The 21,045-nt window shown below is 45.2% G+C and overlaps 1 protein-coding gene across 3 annotated transcripts in view; it reads right to left on the reverse strand.

The window, feature by feature from the left end:
- Positions 1-259: 259 nt before the first annotated feature.
- TP73 (tumor protein p73) overlaps positions 260-21,045 on the reverse strand; it is a 144,608-nt gene continuing 123,822 nt past the window's right edge. For 2 of the 3 annotated variants that reach the window (XM_036745596.1, XM_036745597.1), the window contains exons 5-13: positions 19,955-20,070; positions 14,999-15,108; positions 13,148-13,290; positions 11,057-11,145; positions 8,935-9,059; positions 7,185-7,336; positions 5,188-5,326; positions 3,568-3,661; positions 260-580 (exon numbers count right to left, since the gene is read on the reverse strand). In XM_036745596.1, the coding sequence (XP_036601491.1) occupies positions 260-580; positions 3,568-3,661; positions 5,188-5,326; positions 7,185-7,336; positions 8,935-9,059; positions 11,057-11,145; positions 13,148-13,290; positions 14,999-15,108; positions 19,955-20,070 (1,289 nt within the window). The remainder of the gene's footprint in view (positions 581-3,567; positions 3,662-5,187; positions 5,327-7,184; positions 7,337-8,934; positions 9,060-11,056; positions 11,146-13,147; positions 13,291-14,998; positions 15,109-19,954; positions 20,071-21,045) is intronic. The other variant, XM_036745598.1, reaches the window with a different exon arrangement.

Genomic DNA, 21,045 nt, shown 5'->3' on the forward strand with positions numbered 1-21,045 from the left:
GTTTTTCTGGAAGAGGAACCCAGCAGATGGACAGACCACTCTGGCTGGCTCTGAGCTGCTTATAACTCAAAGCTCCAGTCCTGGGAACAAACAAATGAAAGAAAAAAAAGCAAAACCTTCTCCAGGGGCTTAAGGCTGTAAACTCTTTGCCATCTCCCATACCTGGAGTTTTTCTTTTCTTTTTTTCCAGTCTGTTTGGGGGAACTTGCACCTTGGGAAGCCCCTCCTGGATCTTCTCCAGCCTTTCCTTCCCTCATCCTCAGTTGATCTCTCCATCTGTGAACTCTTCTTTAATGGACTGTTTGCGGGATTTGCAATCAGGGAGGTCAAAGCCAAAGTCTGCCCACTCGTCTGCCCCACTGCGATTGGGGATGGTGATCGTGTGGCGGACTCGGAAATGCACAGCCTCCATCACGCGCTGGCGCTGAAGTTCCCCCGAGCTCCCAATGGAGATGGTCGAAGCGTTACTACTCGAGCGGATAAGCTGCTGGGCCCCGTAGTCATGGCTCTGCTTCAGCTCCTGAAGACCCCTCCAGATGGTCATTCTGTATTGATCAGGAATCTTCAGGGCCCCAAGATCCTGCAAGATCCACGTAGCAAATACACCAAGATTAGAATGAGATAGAGTGGGGAGGCCAGGGGCAAGAGAAAGTGTCCTCTCTCATCCTACTGGGGACAAGGGAGTGGTATATTTCTGTCTTCAGTGATGGGGAGTAGAACCTCCACTCTGGATCAAAGCCAAAACCTGGTGGTTATGGGGCCATGCCTTACCACAGAAAGGAGCTAAGTGGGAATGTCCCGTGGCTTTGACACTAATGTGAACATGAAGGGAGCAGATATCTGTGCTGGAACTCCCAGGACTGATATCCATCCATCCATCCATCAATATTAATTGGCTGATTTCGTCCACAAAGTCTCCATAGTAGAGCCTGGCTCTCAGTACAGACATCTCCTCTCTTGGCTAAAACACGTATGTGTTTCTAGAGATGCTCTTGGTTCTGTAGGGAGGAGGGGCATTTCAGAGAAGCATCATGGGAAGGCAAAGCCTTGGGCCTCTCTAGTTTATGGGAACAACCACATGCCATCTGATCTGGTAATGTCAACTGAAATAGAGCTCAGCTAGGAGAAATGAAATTCCAGAAGGCGGCTGCCAATAGGAAAAGCTAATAGAATGGAGACGTGAGTGACTATGACTGGAGGCCCAGTGGCCATCACTGGCCTGAGATGTTACTGGAAGACAGAAAACAAGGAGGGTGGTAAACTAATCTACTACAAGGCTACTCCCTTAAAAAAAAGATGGGGGAGGAGGACAGACTGGACCTACAGATTCAAGGCCAACTTTGGAAAAAGTGAATATAATCCCAAATCCACCCCCAACACTGATGTTAGAAACACAGGCACCACACTTGGCAAGATGGGAGTTAAAACTTTCACTCGGACACAGCTTGGCAACCTGATGGCCCCTGAATTCGGCCACTGGAATGAAGGTCAGAAGGCAGCAGTTGGTTACCGAGCACACAGACTGCCTCCCTCCAGGAGTTAGTGATGACAGCATCTGAAGGCTGAGCATGGCCCCAGCTACCAATGACAAACCGTTGTTTTTCCTTTGGTGATGGCCCTGGACTGGCAACAGCCTTGGGAGAACCCTGAGTGCAGTGAGTCCAAAGGAAGCTAAGGAGTGGGCAGGGTGTCCAAGGGGCTCAGATGGTACCACTCAGAGAGTCCCAAGGTTGCTATTTGTGTTTGTAGGAATTAAAAAACACGGGTTTGAATCCCAGGTCTAACGGTAGCTACGTGACCTAGGGCAAGTCACTTAACCTGCTTTTTACTTTCTCATCTGTAAAATAGGGTAATAATACCATATAAGAGGCCACTAGGAGGAATGTGCTTTGTCTTAAAGCCTTCTGTTGGTGTGAGCTACTACACATCTCTCCAGCCATAGCAAGGGAATGATGAGAAAGCCTCAGTGACAATTGTATGTGTCTGTTTTAAATTGGAGAAGTGTTAAACCAAGCAGATTTTTAGTTCAACAGAACCACATTCCAATTTATTAGATTAAAATAGCATGTTTATTATTTAGATTAAGAATAGCGTCACTGTGTTTTAGTCACTATCCCCAGAGCCCTATCAGTTCTATGAACAGTAAGCCAGTGGCATTCTAATAGCCATGTAACCTGAAGAAAAGCGTCTAACTCATGGGTCCCAATTTCCTCATCATGCTGAGAACTTACTTTAATTGTATGATGCTTTAAGACTTATAAAAGGGCTCTGCACGATGAGAGGACTGGATTACATGATTCTCTGAGGCGCCTCCCAGATTGGACCTTCTGTGTTCTAGGGTCCCTCTTAGCTATTGCCATTCTATGTTCTAAGGTCCTGCCCATCTTGGAAGTCTGTGTTCAAGGCTTTCCCCCAGTTCTGACCTTCTGTGTTCTAGGGTCCCTTTCAACTCTTGACATTCTATGTTCTAAGGTCCTGCCCATCTTGGAAGTCTGTGTTCAAGGCTTTCCCCCAGTTCTGACCTTCTCCGTTCTAGGGTCACTTTCAACTCTTGGCATTCTATGTTCTAAGGTACTGCCCATCTTGGATGTTGTATGTTCTAAGTTTCTCCCGGCTCCCTCCCAGGTCTGACCTGTTCAGATTCTGTATGACACCACTAACCAGGAATAACAGTAATAACCCTGATGGCTATTTCTATTACATTTATGTAACTCGTTCTGGTTCCAAAGCACTCTACAGAAGCTCTCTCATTTGAACTTCCCAGCACCATTGTGAAGACAGTAGAGCAGCTAGTGGCATTCCCATTTGGCAGATGAGAAAATTGAGGTCAAGTGACTTGCTGAAGGTCACACAGGTAGTGAGTGGCCCAGGCTAGGAATAAACCTGCATCCCCTGAGGACAATTTCTCAGTGCTCTTTCCACTAGACCAAGGATGCCCCAGGAATAGCCCTGTTGAGGTGAATATAAAATAATAAAATATAGAAAGTCTAGTTCCTGCAATCTTGCACTACGTGCAGTCTGAGTGCTATAACCATGAAGATGGGAAGGGTCACCAGCATGGGGGTGGGCAACTGATCTGTGACTCAGTAGATAAATCCTATGGACTTGCCCAAGACATTAGGAGGTGAAGTACCTTCTTTGGGATTGGTCAATCAGCCAAAGACATATCATAGGCAAGACTTGAACCCAGGTCTCTCTGATAATGCCATCTAGCACCTCAAAATGCAACCAGTATCATTTAGCTACACATAGTTTTCTTATCCAACTCAATCTATTTTGACCAAAATTTGTTGCAGTTTGACTTCTAAATCATAGCCAAGTTTAGGGGAATGGAAGACCCAATTCTTTTTTTAAAAAAAAGGAAGATGGAAACTCAAATAGAAATCAGGATTATGGAGGAAGGGAGGCTTTTTTTTCCCTCATCATTAGACAGGAAGGAAGGAAAATGCTCTTTTCCTTTCCATGGCTGTCCCCCCCCCCCCATCTTTGTTTTTGTTTTTGTCTAAGTGTCGAGAACTTAGGCCCGATAGAGCTAGTGGAAAGAAGAGATCTGCCCAAGGCATTTACCTCTATGGTTAGATTCTGCAGGTGGTAAATGTTCTGCAGCCCTTGGGATGTGAAATACTCGATGCAGTTTGGACACCCCAATCCTGTTAAAAAACTGAAGAAAGAGGTTGGGAAAATAAAGTGATGTTAACTTCTTAAGTACGTAAGCCCTGGCCTCATATATCACCAGGACAGGACCTGCAAACCCTCAGGGAATGGGCTGGCTCTTCTCAGTGACAGACACTGGGATTCCTCCTTAGGCTTCCTCCTTTAACACACTGGCAAAGGCCTCAGGACTAGAGACACATCAAACCTTGGATAAACTTACACATGGAGCAATACCAACAGTGTAAGTCAATGCTCAGCCCTTTGCACCCTCCCTCTTTCCCCAGTTGGCTGTTTTTTTTTTCATAGAATCATGGATTTTTGAGCTGAAACAGAACTTAGAGGTCACTGAGTACAGCCCTCAAATTATACAGATGAGGAAACTGAGACCATAAAAATCACATAAGTAGTAAATGGAAGAGTGAGGATTTGAACCCAGCCTTTCTCATATTAATTAACAAGGAGAGTAAGTTAAATTGGAGCTCTTTGATGCTCTTGCTTCCAGCATCTGAAATTATTTCCTCTTTTCAGACTCTACTAATAGTCTGTGGATGGTATAGAGAAAAATGGACCCCACCACAGGAGACTCAGAGTCTCATCACTAACTATTTGCCCACTTAAGCTGCCTTTAGGGACTATCACCATGGTTAGCCTAGCCCACAGACAAGCCAGATTGCAGTGCCCCCTTTTCTTGTACACGGAAAAGACATTTGGGAGACCTGGGGGATTTTTCTATACAATGGTCACTGCCTGGGGTCCAGAGCCTTTATCCTCTTCCAAACCAATTAAAAATCAGACATGCAAGGCTCCGTTGGAGCCCAGGTAGACAGGAATCTCCTGGAATGCATGGATACTCTTCTGTTTCTTATGCTTCTTATCCTACTCTCCAGCTCCTTACTCCTACTGAATAAAGGACTCCATCCACAGCCAACACTTGCTAACCAGTAAGACCCAGTAATTACTGCCCATTGTACAATGTGTCCCAAAAGTCTCAGTGCGGCTGGAGTGGCTTTACACCTTTTGGGACAGTCTGTCTGTGCTCAATACACCCTCCCTTGAATCACAGCCCTGACCTCTATAGTCCAGAGAAAGTTCTGTGGGCTGGGCCTCACTGATATGGCTCTTATAAAAAATCGACCTGAAATCCCCACAGTTGCCTTGGGTTTGCATGGGAGGAAGGGGGTGAGCTGAGTACTGAGGCAGAAACAGCTGCTTTCCTACTCTTCCAATTTCAAAAGGAGGATGCATTTTTAATAATGGGAAAAGGGAAGTTTCTCGGGGCTCAAGATTTGACTGAAGTCAGCGTAGCCAGCCAATAGCCAGATTTCTCCTTTGACTCCAGGGCAGAAAGATGCCCTGAGCAGTGATTTCTCAGTTGGAACTGGTGACCAGTTAGTGGAATGGTAGCAGCAGACAAGTTCTAAGGTTAGCGGACAGGAGAACGAGGCAGGGTGCAGGGGTGGGGGGGAACAAGAAAGCTAAGCTATCACACAAGTGTCCACATGCCACACGGGAGGGGCCCAGAGAGAGGCGTACCTGACGAGGCTGGGGTCAGCATTGTATGGGGGAGGAGGGGTGCAGTGCGACCCTGAGACCATGGACTGGGAGGAGTGGCCACCATTCATTTCACCGTTGGACTGCATGGGGTGACTGTGGCTGTTCAGCATTCCAGGGCCTGTGGACAAAAACAGCAAACCTGCTATTGGCAAGGAAGGGAGAAAGCTCTTTGCTTTACCAGGTGAGAGACTGAAAAAACTAGGAGAGGAGATCCCCCTGTGGTTCATGAAGGACCATCTGCTACCTCCTTTCAAAGCATGTCGACCTCTTCCTGGATCCTGCTCTTTCCCACACACTCTACCCAGATGACCTAGTATTTATTTTACATATGTTCTCCATCTACTTGTATGTGGTACAGATTGCCTCCCCTTTCAGACTGTAACCTTCTCCAGGGCAGGAACCATTTCACTGTGGTCATTTCATCTTCAGAACTTAGCTCTTAATAAATTCTTGTTGAAATTGTGGCTACTAAGATCAAAATGGAAAAGTGGACTGAATGTCCTAACATACCCCAACTTTTCTGGAGAATCAAAACCAAACAAAACAGAAGAAAATTTCCCTTTCGCCTCTTGGCCTAGGCACATGGGACCCCCTTAGGGCCAAGAAGGCACATACATATATTTTTTAAAGTCTCTTTGCTTGTTTCTCTCCTGTGCATCCAGCCTTTTCTATTTATATTATAGTTATAGATTGTGAGCTACAGGAGGGCAGGGATTTTTTTGTCTGGATCTCGGATTTCCTAAGTATGGGGGAGCTTCCAGTGTGGAAACTCCCTCTACCAGCTGACAATGACTCTATACCTTACAGTCTTAAAAGAGTTCCCGGGGTTGCTAAGAGGCTAAAGATGGTTTGTCTAAGGACACACAGTCAGTGAGCATCAGAGGTGAAGGCTGAACTCAGATCTTCCAGACTTAAAGACTTACTCTATCCAGTACTAGCCATACTGCCTCTCATGTTTATTGGATGGAGTTCCATTGAATTGATGGCGCCTCCCTTGAAAATATATACAAGATTACTGGCCATTCTCTGGTACTGTTCTGTATTTTTCCATCTCTGTTTTTCCATGTGGGAGTGATCATCCCCCAAGCCTGGAGCTCACTCCCTGCTCATTCCCATCTGTAAGAGTTAAGGAGACTCCTCTCCCTTCAGCAATGTTTTCTGGGTATTTTATCCGGATGGTGCAGATTATTATCTCCTTGAGGGCTGGGGCTGTTTCATTTTTGTCCCCCATGCCTCCCACAGGGCTAGGTAGGGTAGATAGTTAACAAAATCTGTTTGTAAAGTAGATACAAACAAATTTGTTGAGTATAGTAGACACTCAACAAATGCTTTTTGAATTGACTTGCTTGCCTCTCCTCCTCCCCTTCACATTCCACCTCACAGTATGTCTATCTGCCTTCAAGTTACACCCTCACCTACCCCACCCCAAGAAGTTAAATTCCTTAAGGGCAAAAACTTATTTTTCATCTTTGCATTCCCTAACACCTTACACACAACAGCTGCTTAGCATTTGTTGAAAATCATATTTTAACAGTAAATATTTATGGAACTGATAGATTTACTGAAATGAAGTGATGAAAAATTTGACCTCTCACTGTAAGAGGGTATTAGTAAGAGACCAATGAAACCCAACTGAGCTTCCCAGGATCAGAGGCACCAAGCAGATTGCCAGAGGAAGTTTTTTCTTCACCAATGCTACAAACTCAGCCTTCTCATGTTCTCACCTTCTTTCTCTACTAAGCATATTTTGAGTTGGGAGGCCACAAAGATGTCCCAGTATCTCCTGGATGATACTCTGAACACCAACATTTCTGGATGCTCTCCACCAGTCCATCCATTTCCATTCATTAGCCTGGTTCTTTTATCTAGCTCTAATTGGACATCCTACCACCTGGAGGGGGAATTTCCTGGGCCACTCTCTCTGCTCCTGTGTTAGAGTTCCCTACCTCATAGTACCACCATCAAAGCAGGCTTACCCATAGGCCCCAGGTTGGGCCCTCCTGCGGAGCTATGCTGCTGAGGCTGCCCCACAAGCTGGTTGACTGAAGGCAGTTTGTTGAGACCCCCATGGACTTTGTTCATGGGCGAGAGGACTGGGCCGTAGGAAGAGGGGGACTGTAAGTGACTCCTGCCAGTGAAATGAGAAGAAAAAAGATGAGATATCACACTTGTGAACCCAGGAAGCCTTTCTTTGAAACCACAACCTAGTTTTCCAGACAGATGTCCTATTACTTTATTTTATATTTGTTTTATATTATTTCTTGTTACTCTCCCTCACATATTTCTACATTCCACCAAAATGGCTGACCTCTCCCATATTTGTGCCTTTGTCTCTTGCTCGGAATGCTCTCCTTGTTTCTGTCTTTTCAAATCCTTGGCTCCCTCGAAGGCCCAATTCAAAGTGCCATGTCTTAGGGGGAACTTCTTCTGGTGCTCTCTCCCACATCTTCAAATGATTATGAATCTATATCTATATGGATATCTACATCTGTGTGTATATATCCATATATATGTATACACACACATATCTACATCTACATATATATCTAAACAAATAAACATACACACATGCACATACAATCTGTGTACCTGCATCACCCCAGTAAAATGTAAGACAGAAGACAGGGTCTCTCTTGTTTTTGTCTTTGTTTTTCCAGTGTCCAGCCCAGCACTTGGCATACTGGAGGTCTTAATAAATGCTTGTTGGGGGCAGCTAGGTGGCTTACACCAGCCATGGAGTGAGCAGTTCAAATCTGGTCACAGATACTTACTAGCCTGGGCGAGTCATTTAACCCCAATGGCCTCCCAAATAAATAAATAAATAAATGCTTGTTGAGTGAATTGGACAAATAAATAAAATTATATTTCTTTCCCCTGACCTTACATAGCAATTTGTGTGTCTCTGATTTTCTTTTAATTCTCTGTCAATATGTCAAGGCCCCATAGTTCCATCAATCCAGTCTCCCTGGATACAGATTTCAAGTCTTCCACCGTTTTCTGAGTTGCTATGGCTGGGAAAACTCATTGCCTAGTGGCTGACCTGCTGGTGATGAGCCACTAGGTATTGAGACAGACTGGACTGTGGATGGCAATCCACTGCTAGTCACTTGGTCTGTACCTGGAGTCTTCCTATCCAAAGATGGTGGTGGTAATGATGCTGTGCTTGTTGATGACGATAATGCCTTTAGGCTTTTGCAAACCTTCTAAGTGAAGTGCTTCCCGCATAACAACCTCATGAGATAGGCAGTACAATTATCATACGCAAAGTTCGGAATGGTTGTGATTGACCCAAGATCACACAGCTAGTAGGTACTATGTACTTAATGTTACCTTTTACTAGCCTAAAGAACAAGAGACTTCAAGGAGATGGCCAGGTGGAGTAGAGGATGGATAAATGGATGGATATGCATATGAGTGAATAGATAAATGGGTATACAGATGGAAGGATGGATGGAGAGATAGGAAGATGAATTAGATGGACTGATAGAGAGATGGGATGACTGAATGGATGGGTAAATGTATAGAAGGGAGGATGGATGGAAAGATGGATGGAGAAATAGGATGAATGAATGGATGGATGGATGGATGGTTATAGAAGGGAGGATGGATATACAGCATGGAGGATAGATGGATGTATGGGTGGATAGTCATGTAGGCCTGTGGATGGATGGAGAAATGAATGAGAAAAGGGTCAGAGGGGAGATAGGAGGAGTAACTAGTACTCACGGCCTCTGGAGGAGCTGCTGCTGCTGCTGTCGATAGGAGTCAACAAGTTGTTGAGGTACCAGCTCCATAAGTTCCAGGCTTTCCTTGATCTTCATCAGTATTTCAAAGTTCTCTCGTCCACGGACCTGAGTTGGAAGCAAATCAGGACAGAGATAAGCCCCCTGATGCGTGAACCTACTCATCTTTCCAAGACCCACTAAAATGCACCTCTCCATTGAAGTCTAACTCCCTGACTCCAAAACAATCCCTCTTCTCTTTGCTGTGGTACGACAGAGCAGGTGTTAGCTGAATCACAAAATTTAACATTTTTAGCCCACATTGTGCGATATTATTCTCTGGTAGATTTGGGGCGCATGGATTTTATTTCTCCAATTAGACTGTAGAGGCCTTGAGGGCAGTCCATCTTTTTTCCCATCCCCTACAGCACATGGTTCGGTGCTAGATGCATAGAGATGCTTAATAATTATTTGTCTGCTCATCCAGGCCCTCATCCATCTTGCCTAGACATTAGCATCCTTCTGCTCTCCCTACTCCCCACTCACTTCTCTCTCCAATTCATCCTCCATATAGCCTTCATCATCATCTTCCTAAGGTAGAGGTGTTTCTACGTCCCTCCTCCACTCCAAAGTTTTCGGTGGCTTCCTTTTGTTTCTAAGATAAATGATCAACTTTTTAGCCTTGCTTTTGAGGTCTTCTCCAATATGGCGCCAACCTACATTCCTACCTCACCTCACATTAATCACTGCCCTTCACACTCTCCCTAATCCAGCTCCACACTGCCTCCTCCTGCCTCAGTGCCCACACAGGCCTTCCCCTATGCCCGGAATGAGCCCCTTTCTCATCAAGACTCAGCTCAGGTGCCACCACCTCCCTAAAGCCTTCAACGCTTCCCCCGCAGCTGAAGGCCTTCTCTTCCCTCCACTATTCCCAGAGAACTTTTTCTTTATTTTGCATTCATCCTCCATTACCCTGTAATGTTATGTTCCTCACATGTATCTCCCATCTGTGCACAAGTTTGTCTCCCCAACAGAGTATAAGTTCTGTGAGGGCAAAGATTACCCTGTTTTTGTATCCGCAGAACCTAGTATGGTACATGGCACATGGAAAGTGTTCAATTGCATGGTGTGTTTTAAAAATCAGTTTTATGGACACTTTTAGTTTTCCCATTGCCTAAATTTCTCCCCTTGAGTAAATGCTGGTTCAATGAGTCAATCCTCTTGGAACAGGGTGCAAGTTCCTTGAAGCCAGTTACTTCTGTTTTCATACCGCCTGGACCTAGCATACCTGGAGCAGCTTGGGGGCGCCATAGTATACAGAGCACTGGGCCTAGAGTCAGGAAGACCTGAGTTTAAATTCAGCCTCAGATACTTCCTAGCTGTGTGGCTCTGGGCAAGTCATTTAATCTGTTTGCCTCAGTCCCCTCATCTGTAAAATGGGGATGATAATAGCACCCTCCCCCCCACCCCCACCCCCAGGGTTGTTGTGAGGATCAAATGAGATAATGACTGGAAAGTGCTTAGCCCAGTGCCTGGCACATAGTAGGCACTACATAAAAGTTAGTTATTATTCTAGTGCCTGGCACATAGTAGGCTCTATATAAAAGTTAGCTATTATTATATTGCCTGGCACATAGCAGGCACTGCATAAAGATTAGTTATTATAGTGCCCGACACATAGTAGGTACTACATAAAAGCTAGCCATTATTATAGTGCCTGACACATAGTAGGAGCTACATAAAAGTTAGCTATTATTCTAGTGCCTGCACATAGTAGGTGCCACATAAATGTTAGCTATTATTCTAGTGCCTGGCACATAGTAGGCACTGTGTAAAGATTAGCTATTATAGTGCCTGACACATAGTAGGCACTATATAAAAGCTAGCCATTATTGTAGTGCCTGACACATAGTAGGAACTACATAAAAGTTAGCTATAATTCTAGTGCCTGGCACATAGTAAGTGCTACTATTATAGTGCCTGGCACATAGTAGGTATGTTGGATTTGTTAAATAGACTTTCCAGGCCATCCCTGGTCCTAATCCCAAACCCACAACGCTTCTTGACCAGGAGTCTTTCATCATCCCCAACCTGGTCAGAGGCCCTGCCAGCAGGGGGCTACTCACAGGCATATAGTATATCTCCTCATCCCCATGTCTCCTCTTTTTCACATTGGCCACCAGGGCAGGGATGGCAGGTGGGCTTTGCTTGAATGCTAAAGTGAGACAGGAAAGACCACTCATTAGCACGGACAGCAGAGGGGTTCGGGAGGAGGGGAGGGAAGGTGATAACCAGGAGGGTGTAACAGGGACAGGAGGACAGAAATCTGATAACAGCCTGGTAAGGAAGGCACTCACTATTTGGTTCTCAAAAATATGTACATCTCTAACATCCTCATTTCCCAGTAAGGCCAAGTCATGATTTCAATGCTTAAAAAATGTTAAGCTGATTAAGTTATTTCAGGGGTCTGGGAAGGATAAGTATGGAAGTAAATCTTACCTTGGCCCGTGCATAGATGGGCATATGCTCAAGTTTATATATAAACACAAGAAAGAAAATACACACATGTACACAACAACCCGAATGTCTGAAGACCATGGAAACATCTTCCAACATGCTAGCCCAAGCCCCTCTTCAATTTACAGGAATGAATTAGGAGAATACAGTCCTCTAGTATGACTAGGCCTAGTAGGATTTGGGGTGGTTGTGCTAGTGACCATAATAATAGTTAGCGGTCTAAAGTTCGCAAAATACTTTCTAAGTATGATCTCATTTTATTCTCACAACTCTGGGAAGTGGCTGCTATTATTATCCTCACTTTACAAATGAGGAAATTGAGGCAGAAGTTAAGAGCAATCAGTTGCCAAATCTTGTCAATCTGACCCTTCTCCAGCGTTGTCTCCAGCATCAGCCTCCTCTCCACTCATGTGGTTAACATTCTAGGCTAGGGCCTCATCACTTCTCACCTGGACTAGTGAAAGGAGCTCCCTTTTCTGAGACTGACTTTTCCTATCTTGCTAAGGCTGGAAGTGCACTGGCCACTGGAGAGCCAGATCCCATTACTGACCAGTAAAGGAGCTGTAACCTACCCTGTTTTTCCAGCCTGGGATGGTGGCAGACTGGGGGGCCCCCTTGGTGCCGGAAGCTCAATATATTGGTGTCAGACTTGGTGTGTATGTTACCAACAGCTTAGTCTATTTTTTTTTTGTGTATACACACACACACACACATAGATTCTTCTTTTTCCTCCTTTCTTCCTTTCCTCTTTCTCCTTCTCTTCCTTCCTTCCTCTTCCTTCTTTTCATTTTCCCTCTCTTTCCTCATTCTCCTTTTCTTCCTTCCTCCCTTTCTGTCATTCTTCTCTTCCTCCCTCTCTTTCTTCTTCCCTTCCTTCTTTCCTTCCTCTCTTCCTCCCACACATCTACAAATATGTCCAACCTTTCCTATCTTTTTTAAAAAAAAAACACCTTTCGTTAGAATCCATCATTCAAACAAGCTATCATCCTCGTGCCCCTTTCCTTCACAGTCAGACTCCTAGAAAAAGCGGCCTCCATTTTCTCACTTACTGCTCACTTCTCAACCCCTTATAATTTGGATTCCCACCTCAACATTCAAATGAAACTGCCTTCTCCAAGGTCACAAGTGATCTCTCAATTACTAATTCTCAAGGACTTTTCTTAGACCTCTTGACTTCTCTGCTGAATCTGATACTGATGACTCCTCCTATGTTTTAGATACTCTTCTGGAGGCTTTAGTGGCTTTTTCCTTGTCTTTCCTTTTATCTGTCTGACATCTCCTCGACCTCTGTTGCTGGATCACCACTGTATCAGATTCCCTAAGTGTGGCTGTCCCTCAAGGCTCCTGGTCCTGTGTCCTATTCTCACTACCCTCTCTCGGTTTGAGGGAGTCCAAATTATCCACAGTCAAACTCAACCAGGTCTTTCAAAGACAGCCTGGAAAGCAGAGATTTATTAACCGCCAGAAGTTTCTATTAAAATCATTTTGATTCATCAGCTCCCACAGATTCAACTGTCAGCTCTATGCAGATGTCTCCCCGGTTCACCGACCCAGCCCTCCATTCTCTTGAGCTTCACTCTCCGAGTTCTGTTTAATTTTGTCTTTGTATCCTCCAGTGCCAGGTGTGAGGCAGGCACTTAATAAGGGCTTGTGGAATTGAGTCACTGAATTAAAACTCCCCACCAAGGAGCCAGACTTACTGCGTTTGGTAGCGTTCCCATTCTTGGCTGCATTCTCGTTCAGAGCTTGCTGTTCCCGGTAGTGATCTTCATCTGCTTTTCGGTCTCTGCCAGGGCAGGCACAGATCCGCCCCTCGAATGACCTCCGGCCTAGAACCTGCCCACTGTCAGGCAAACAGAAGCAGAGACTCACTGGTTCATTCACTCATCTCTGTGGCATGGAGAATGCCAAGGGTCTCCACACACCCACAGCTCCAGTCTATACCAACTGACCCCAACCGACCCTTTGGCAAAGAAACTTGGGCCAGAACCAGCCTTGGCAACATCACTCTTTTGGTCTTTTCCCTGTTTTCTTCTTAGAGACAGGAAAGGGGAAGCGGTGGGAATGGAACTCAGGGTATTCACTCCTGAAAGTGAAATGACCCATTCTTCCCACCAGGAACTGAGATGATTCAAACCTTCACCCAGAGAATCTAGTAGGACCACAGGACTATGGATAAGCCCTCAGAGGCCCATAATGCAATTCCCTCATTTTAACAGATGAGGAAGCTGAAGCCAGGAAAAATGAATGGACTCATCCAAGATCACACAAGTAATAAGGGGCTGAGCAGAAACCTGAACTCCAGTCCCACCCAGTAGTGCTCTGGTGCTTAGGAGCTGTCCCTGGGGAGGCCATCACCCTATGCAAACACTTTGAAGGAATTAAAAAGTTCCTGCAATTTCAAAATTGTCTTCCACTCTGGGACAAAAAGAGAAATCAAATAAATAAAAGTCATCGGTCTGTAAAAGCTGGAAGGGACATTCTGGAAAACTAGTCCAAACCCCTCATTTTGGGGATAGGGAAAATGAGTTTCACATAATAAAGCCTAGACCATGGGATTTTCAAATGGGAAGGGACCAGTAAGATGGTTTAGCTTTCATACAGATGTGGAAACTGAGGTCCACAGAAGAAAGTTCGACAGTGACAGAGGTCAGATTCAAACCCAAGGATCCTAACACCAATGTTCCTTCCCTTTCACCAAATTGTCTTTCCTCCTGAAGCCCAGTGACGACATGCCTCACTTTCTCAACACAGCAAATGACCGGCCTGTTGTCTCGTAGGGGAACATTAGGAGACGCATTCAGTCCAACATCTGAAGGCTTCTTGTCTCACACTATCTCACACTGCTATCCTTCCATGTATCCCTCCCAAGGTATTTGGGGAGGCAGTTTGGTGCAGTGGATATAGAACTGGGCTTGGAGTCAAGAAGTCTTGGATTTAGATCCTGTCCCTGACACTGACTAGCTGTGTGATTCCAAGCAAGTTACATAACTTCTCTGATCCTCAGTATCACAATCTATAAAATGGGAATAATATTATCCCCTTCTTTGAAAGGGTGTTGTGAGAACCAAATAACACATATGTAAAGAGCTTGGAAAACCTTAAAAGGAATAGGAACTGGCCTTGTGATTCCAGTGATGTCACACTCAAATCCCTACCTGTTACACATTGACTAAGAAAACAACAAATTAACATTAGCTATCTTGTATTATATTTTTGTTTATTTTGTTAAAGATTTTTCAATTAAATTTAAATCTGGTTGGGCCCCAATGGGGAGTTTTGTAGGCCATGGGTGCTTCTCTGGCTCTGAGTTTGACACTTCTGGTACAAGGAACTCCCCTGTCAGGAAACTCCCTCTACCAATGCAGGTCTACAACTTCTTTGCAATTTAATCTTTTCTCATCCCACCTCATCCCATCCCACCCCGCCCTCTCTCTTTCTCATCCTATCCCATCCCATCCCACCCCATCCCATCCCATCCCATCCCACTCCATCCCACTCCATCCCACCCCATCCCATCCCATCCCATTCAAGTTCCCCATCTGACTCACTCTCTAGTCTCCAAGGTGATGATGATGAGAATGGGCCTCCGGTTCATGCCTCCCACACAGCTACTGTTGCACATGAAGTTGTATAGGATGGTGGTGAATTCAGTCCCCACCTGCTCTCGGGAGAAGTGAGAAAGGCACAGGAATGGACTACAGCTGCGGTACTCTAAAAAGCATACACTGCCCACTGAATGGTTCAGGAGACTCTGTGGGCCTAGACGCAGGGTCTAAGGGAAGGCCAAGGCTGTCCAACTCAACACCAGACAAACTCAACTCTGGCTTTGGATAAATCTGTAAGGCAGGGGCTCAGTTACCACTAAAAAAAAATTTCCATTAAAATCATTTGGAAGCATCCAACCATTTTTTTTGGAGGGGTGGGTGTTTGTGTTGGTATTTGAAAAATCTTAATAGAAAGAAAACGTCAGCCACTAGCTACAGAACCAAGGTTAATTGGCCACATGCCAAATGACTAGAATGCATGAAAATATTCCACTAATATTATAGAAACAAAACTTCTGTTCTAATCATTGTTTTAGTAATTTGGATCTCTGGGGATTTGCAATATTTTGATCTCAACCTGGAGTCCCTGATGCTCTATGGTACTGATTTGTCAAGAATTTAATGACAGAATTATACTTTTGACTTGTTTCTTCCCTCCTTGCTGCCTTTTCAACTCTCTTTTCTGTGTAGTCTTGTTCCATTAGAATGTAAGCTCCTTGAGGACCAGGACTGTCTTTCATTTACTTTGCAAAGTTCCTTAGTAAATGCTCAATAAATACTGATTGCTGCTTGTTGTTAGATAAACACTCTGTCCTGGAGTCCCAACTATAAAGTAAACAGTGTGGTTGTAGATAACTGCTCAGAATTCTCTAGCAGCTCCTTGGAAAGGCATATAAACCACCAGATTTCTCCTGTAAATTGGAATTCTTGTGAGGTCAATCAGCTATCTTGTGGACTGTGAAGAAGAATCAGCATCATCAATAGGACCTTTAGCCATTGCTTGAGAAATTAATATGCCTATGTTTCTAGTAGGCCTGGTTTCCTAGAACACAAGAAGGAGTAACCTGAAAGTATTTAAGAAGAGCAAAACCTGGGGAAAAACAGGAATGATTTAGTTTATTTGGTTCTACTATTTACATGGTCCACATGTAAAAAATGCACCTACTGAACTGTATGTGTGTCTGCATGTTTAACCAATGAGGTGGAACAGTGGATAGAGTGCTGGACATGGAGTCAGAAAGACATTACTTCACATCCAGACACTTACTAGTTTTGTTACCTTGACCAAGTCACTTAACTTCTGTCTCCCTCAGTTTCCTTGGCTGTAAAATGGGGACAATATACCTCCCAGTTTGTGGTGAGGATAAAATTAAACAATATTTGTGACCTGCTTTGCAAATCTTAAATTGCTATAAAACTGTATATTTCAGTACATGCATGAGACTATCTCAAATCTCACTCCACCTCTACAGACACTTGTATAGTAATAGAAACCTGAGTCTGAGATGGAAGATGCCTGATTCACTATCTCAAATTATGGACCTATAGGATGGCAGAGCTGGGAGGGGCTGTAGAACAAAGAAAGTAAGAGGCTCTTAAAACAGAGAATGTCAGAGCTTCCAGGGACCTACTTGAGGATATGGAATCTTAACAAATTGGTCAATAAGGATTTATAAAGCTCTTACTGCTAAGCCCCGGGGATACAGGAATGGGGAAAAACAGTCTCTACTCTCAAGGAGGCCACACATATGTTATGTGGGGTATTCAACGTATAAATAAATAGAAACAAACATAAGAGAAAGGGAACCTCAGAGGAAAAGGCTCAAGTGGTCAGGGGGACCAGGAAAATCCTCCTGCAGAAATAAGGATCCCTGGAGAAATGCAAGGATTCTAGGAGGTGGAGGTGAAGAGAAAGAATTCCAGGTACATGGGACAGCCTGGGTAAAGGAGTTGGGAGATGGAGTGTCTTGTGGGAAGAACATCAAATGAACTAATGCTACTGGATCATAGAGTTTGAGAAAACAAACAGAAGGAGGGGACCAGGTTATGAAGAAGATTTTCTGTTTAAGCTTGAAGGTAAGAGAGAGACCCTGGAGCTTACTGAGTTAGGGAGAAGCATGACATGGTCAGACCTGTGCCTCAGGAAGAAAACTTAGCAAGCTGAGGGGAAGATGACTGGCGTGGAGAAAGACCAACTAGAAGGCTATTGCAGTAGTCTAGGCAAGGGGTGATGAGAACCAGGGTGAAGGCTGTTTGGGGAGATGGGGAGAGAGCACAGATGAGAGATGTTGGGAAAGTAGGCTTGACAGGACTCCCCCATTAGCTTCACGGTCATAGGCTACATGTTTGGAGTGTTCTCCGTCTCCCCTCATGCACAAAGAATATTGGCCGCCAGTGGATCGAGGGCTCTGCTCCTCAAGATCAGCCCCCTCAAGGGCAAAAAGCATCTTGGATTTAGGGGGAAGAGAGTGGTGGGTCAGGGATGACGCTGAGGTTGCAAGCCTGGGTGACCAGGAGGATAGTCTTGCCCCTTTATGGTAAGAGGGAAGAGCAGAAGAGGGAAGGGATTTGGGGAAATGACGGTGAGTTCTGTTTTGAACATAGTGGCTCAAAAATATACTGAGTTTCAGGTGCCTATGGGATATTCAGCTGTAAACGTCTAACAGGAAGCAGGACTGGATCTTGGAAGAGAAGCTGACTGATCTGGGAGTCAACTCCATAAGGACTTTATACCACAGAATGCCACAGCTGAGAGGGACCTCAGAACACAGAAGACTGAGGCTGAGAAGGCCCCAATAGCAAGCTAGAGGTAAAAGGGATCTTATATCTCAGCACATAGAATGCAAAATCTGGAAGGACTCTTAGAACCTAGAATGTCAAGAGTTGCAAGGGCCCCTAGAACCCAGAATGTGAGAGTTGGAAGGGTCCCTAGAACCAAGAATGTCAGAGTTAGAAGAATCCTTGGAACCTAGAATGTCAGAGTTGGAAGGGTCCTTAGAACCTAGAACGTCAGTGTTGGAAGGGTCCCTAGAACCTAAAATGTTAAGAGGTGGAAGGGTCCCTAGAACCTAGAATGTTAGAGTTTGAAGGGTCTTAGGACCTAGAATCATCAGAAGTGGGAGAGATCTCAGAAGCTAGAATACCAGAAAAGGGAGACATTTTGGAATATAGAATTTCAGAGGTGGAAGGGGCATTAGAGCATAGGCTATTAGAACCAGAAGAACCCTAGAATGTCAGAACTGGGAGGAGGTTTAGACCACAAGATATGAGAGCTATAAGGGCCCTTATCACTAGAAGAACCTTTAAATTATCATTTACCACAAAGAACCCCTGTGCCACCCTCCCCCGGAATTTCAAAGATGGAGAAACCAAGAAGAAATTTAACCACATAATAAGTTAGTGGCAGTACCAAGACTAAGCTCTAAGACTCTGGACTCTCTGGCCCAATCATTTGGACTTTCTGGGAACATTCAATGGGATCAGGAAGAACTACATTCTGACCTAGCACCTCCAACACTTGCTAGCTGTATGTCCGGGGGCAAATAACTTAACATCCATTTCCTCGTCACATAAAATAGAGATCATGACAGCACCTACCCCAGAGCTGTTGTGGGGATCCATGTAAAATGCTCTGTAAATCTTAAAGTGCTCTGTAAAGTCAGCTGTTGATTTCTTTATTGGTTTCCCTCCTCCCCCCCATGTTGGAAAGTTGGTTGGGAAAACCGTGCAGTCCTAAGAGTGCTATGCCACTTGAGACCACTAGAGGGAGAGCTAGGTCTTGCTTGTGAACTTGTAGAACATGAATCTAATCCCTTCATTTTGCACAGTAGGAAACTGACCAAAAACATCGAAAAGACTTGTCCGTGGTTGCAGAGCTAATTAGGGGTTGATTCTTGAACCAGGTCTCTTGTCTGCTGTTTGCCCCTCCCCCCCATTCCCATCTTCTCCCCTACCCCTGCTTCCGTAGCACTAAGTAGTCTCTCTGTTAGTCCTTGGTTCTTGAAGAGGACCATGACATCATGGAGATGATGCCATGACGTGCAAGTGAACTGGATTTAAGTGAGGCAGGGCTGTGCAAAGTCACCAGCCTCACTTTCTCCTCTGGAGCCAGCTGGGTCCAGTGGCCAGATACACAACAGGATGACTGGAGTCTCTGAGCTCTTATTGGAGGAAAGCTGGGATAGGAACTGGGAAATGCTTTTTCCCCTTAAGGGGGCTGATCTTGAGGAGCAGAGCCCTCGTTCCACCGGTGGCCAATATTCTTTATGTGTAAGAGGGGAGACGGAAGGCTAGTGCCTTCCCTTTGGAGACGGAGAACAGCTCAAACATATAGCTTATGGCAGTGAAGCTAATGGGACAATCCGGACAAAGATGAACAGGAAAAACACCTGAATTCACAAGAGCCTCAGATACTTCCTAGCTGTGTGACCCTAGGCAAATCACTTTACCTCCCCTTGCCCTGGTGTGCTCAACCGTAAAATGGGGATCATGCCTATTTTTCAGGGTTATTGTGAGGATCAAATATTCATAAAAAGCACTTAGCACAGTGCTGGCATACAATGGGAACTGTATTAATGTTTATTCCCTTTCCCCCCTCCCCCCTATATCATGGCTTCCAGGTCCATCACCATCACAACTGGTTCTCCTGTGAATGTTTTCCTCAAAATATGGTCCCCCAAAACTGATTACAGTCCTCCAGATGGGAGAGATAAGGGAAGAATGAGGAAATGAATCCATGAGGACAAGAAGCTAGAGGAAGTGGGGTTGTTTAGTTCTTGGAAGGGAAGGCTACAAGGGCTGACTTGGGTGGCCTTAGATGAATCCCAGAGGCATTGCAGTGAGCTCTAAGCAAGACCTCTTTTTCACCAAGGTAGATGGACATGAAAGATGGGGGGGGCCGAGGTGAAGTCTCCAACCTTTCAGGGCTTCAGGGAAGAAAATGAAGGCCATCTGGCTTACCTGGGGTGGCTCATATGGCACCATCACACTCTGTCGCCCGGTGACAGGATCGTCCACATACTGAGAGAGGTTACTGCCTTCCACTCGGATGAGGTGGCTCGCTGGGGCTGACTGTCCTGCCAGGAGAGAGCTCAGAGTCAGCAGGAGCAGTGCCTCCAATCCTGGACCCCTATCCCCTACCCCTATTCCCTTTCCAATGTTGCGGAAGGCCCACGTTATAATGACACAGAGCCCTGTGAAGTGCTTTTCTATGTGGGGCTGTCCCCAGGCCATTACAACAGAAATAGTTGTTCTGCCTCTAATCCTTTGATGGATTAATTTCTCTCATTCCTAGGTCTGATCAGGTCATTCTCCTTGCTTAAGAGCTCTGCAAGTTCCTTAGTGCCCACTGGAGAAAGTTCAGGCTCTTTAGCCCCGAGTCCCAAGGCCCTCCACAATCTCACCCCAGCCTACCTTTCTACCATTCCTTTGAATTGTACCCGCTGTTTATCCACAAGGTTATAGGACTGTTGGATCAGAGATGGGGACCTCAGAAGCCACTCAGTCCAGCCCCCTCATTTGACAGGTGAAGGAACCAAAGCCCAAATAAATCAAGTGACCTGCCCAAGGTAGGGAGTGTCAGGGCAGGGATTGCCAATGGAGTGTGCCACATGCCACATTTCAACCAGTCTGATCATCCTGCCATTCCCAGAACAGGCCCCACATGTTCTACTATTCTGTATACCTAGAATGCCCAAACAACCCTCCCATTGTTATCCCCACTTATTGGAAAATTATACTTGCCCTTCAAGGCCCAGGTCAAATGCCACCTCCACCAAAAAGTCTTCCTTGATCACACCTGTTAGAAACTGTATTTCCCTTTGTTGACTGATAGGGTAGAGAAAATGCTGGCCTGAGATCAAGTATTAGCCTTGCGTATACTAGATGTATAACCTAGGAAGCCTCTACCTGCCTCAGAGCTCCAGCTTCTTTATCTGTCAAACGATGGGCTTTGGGCCTCTTGCCCATCTTGTGCTGTGAAGGATGATTTCCAAATCCTTCTTTCCTATGAGACTGTAAGCCCCAGAAGGACAGGGCCTGTGTCATATCTA

Source organism: Trichosurus vulpecula, chromosome 2 (genome assembly GCF_011100635.1).
Source record: "Trichosurus vulpecula isolate mTriVul1 chromosome 2, mTriVul1.pri, whole genome shotgun sequence".
Classification (NCBI taxonomy): domain Eukaryota; kingdom Metazoa; phylum Chordata; class Mammalia; order Diprotodontia; family Phalangeridae; genus Trichosurus; species Trichosurus vulpecula.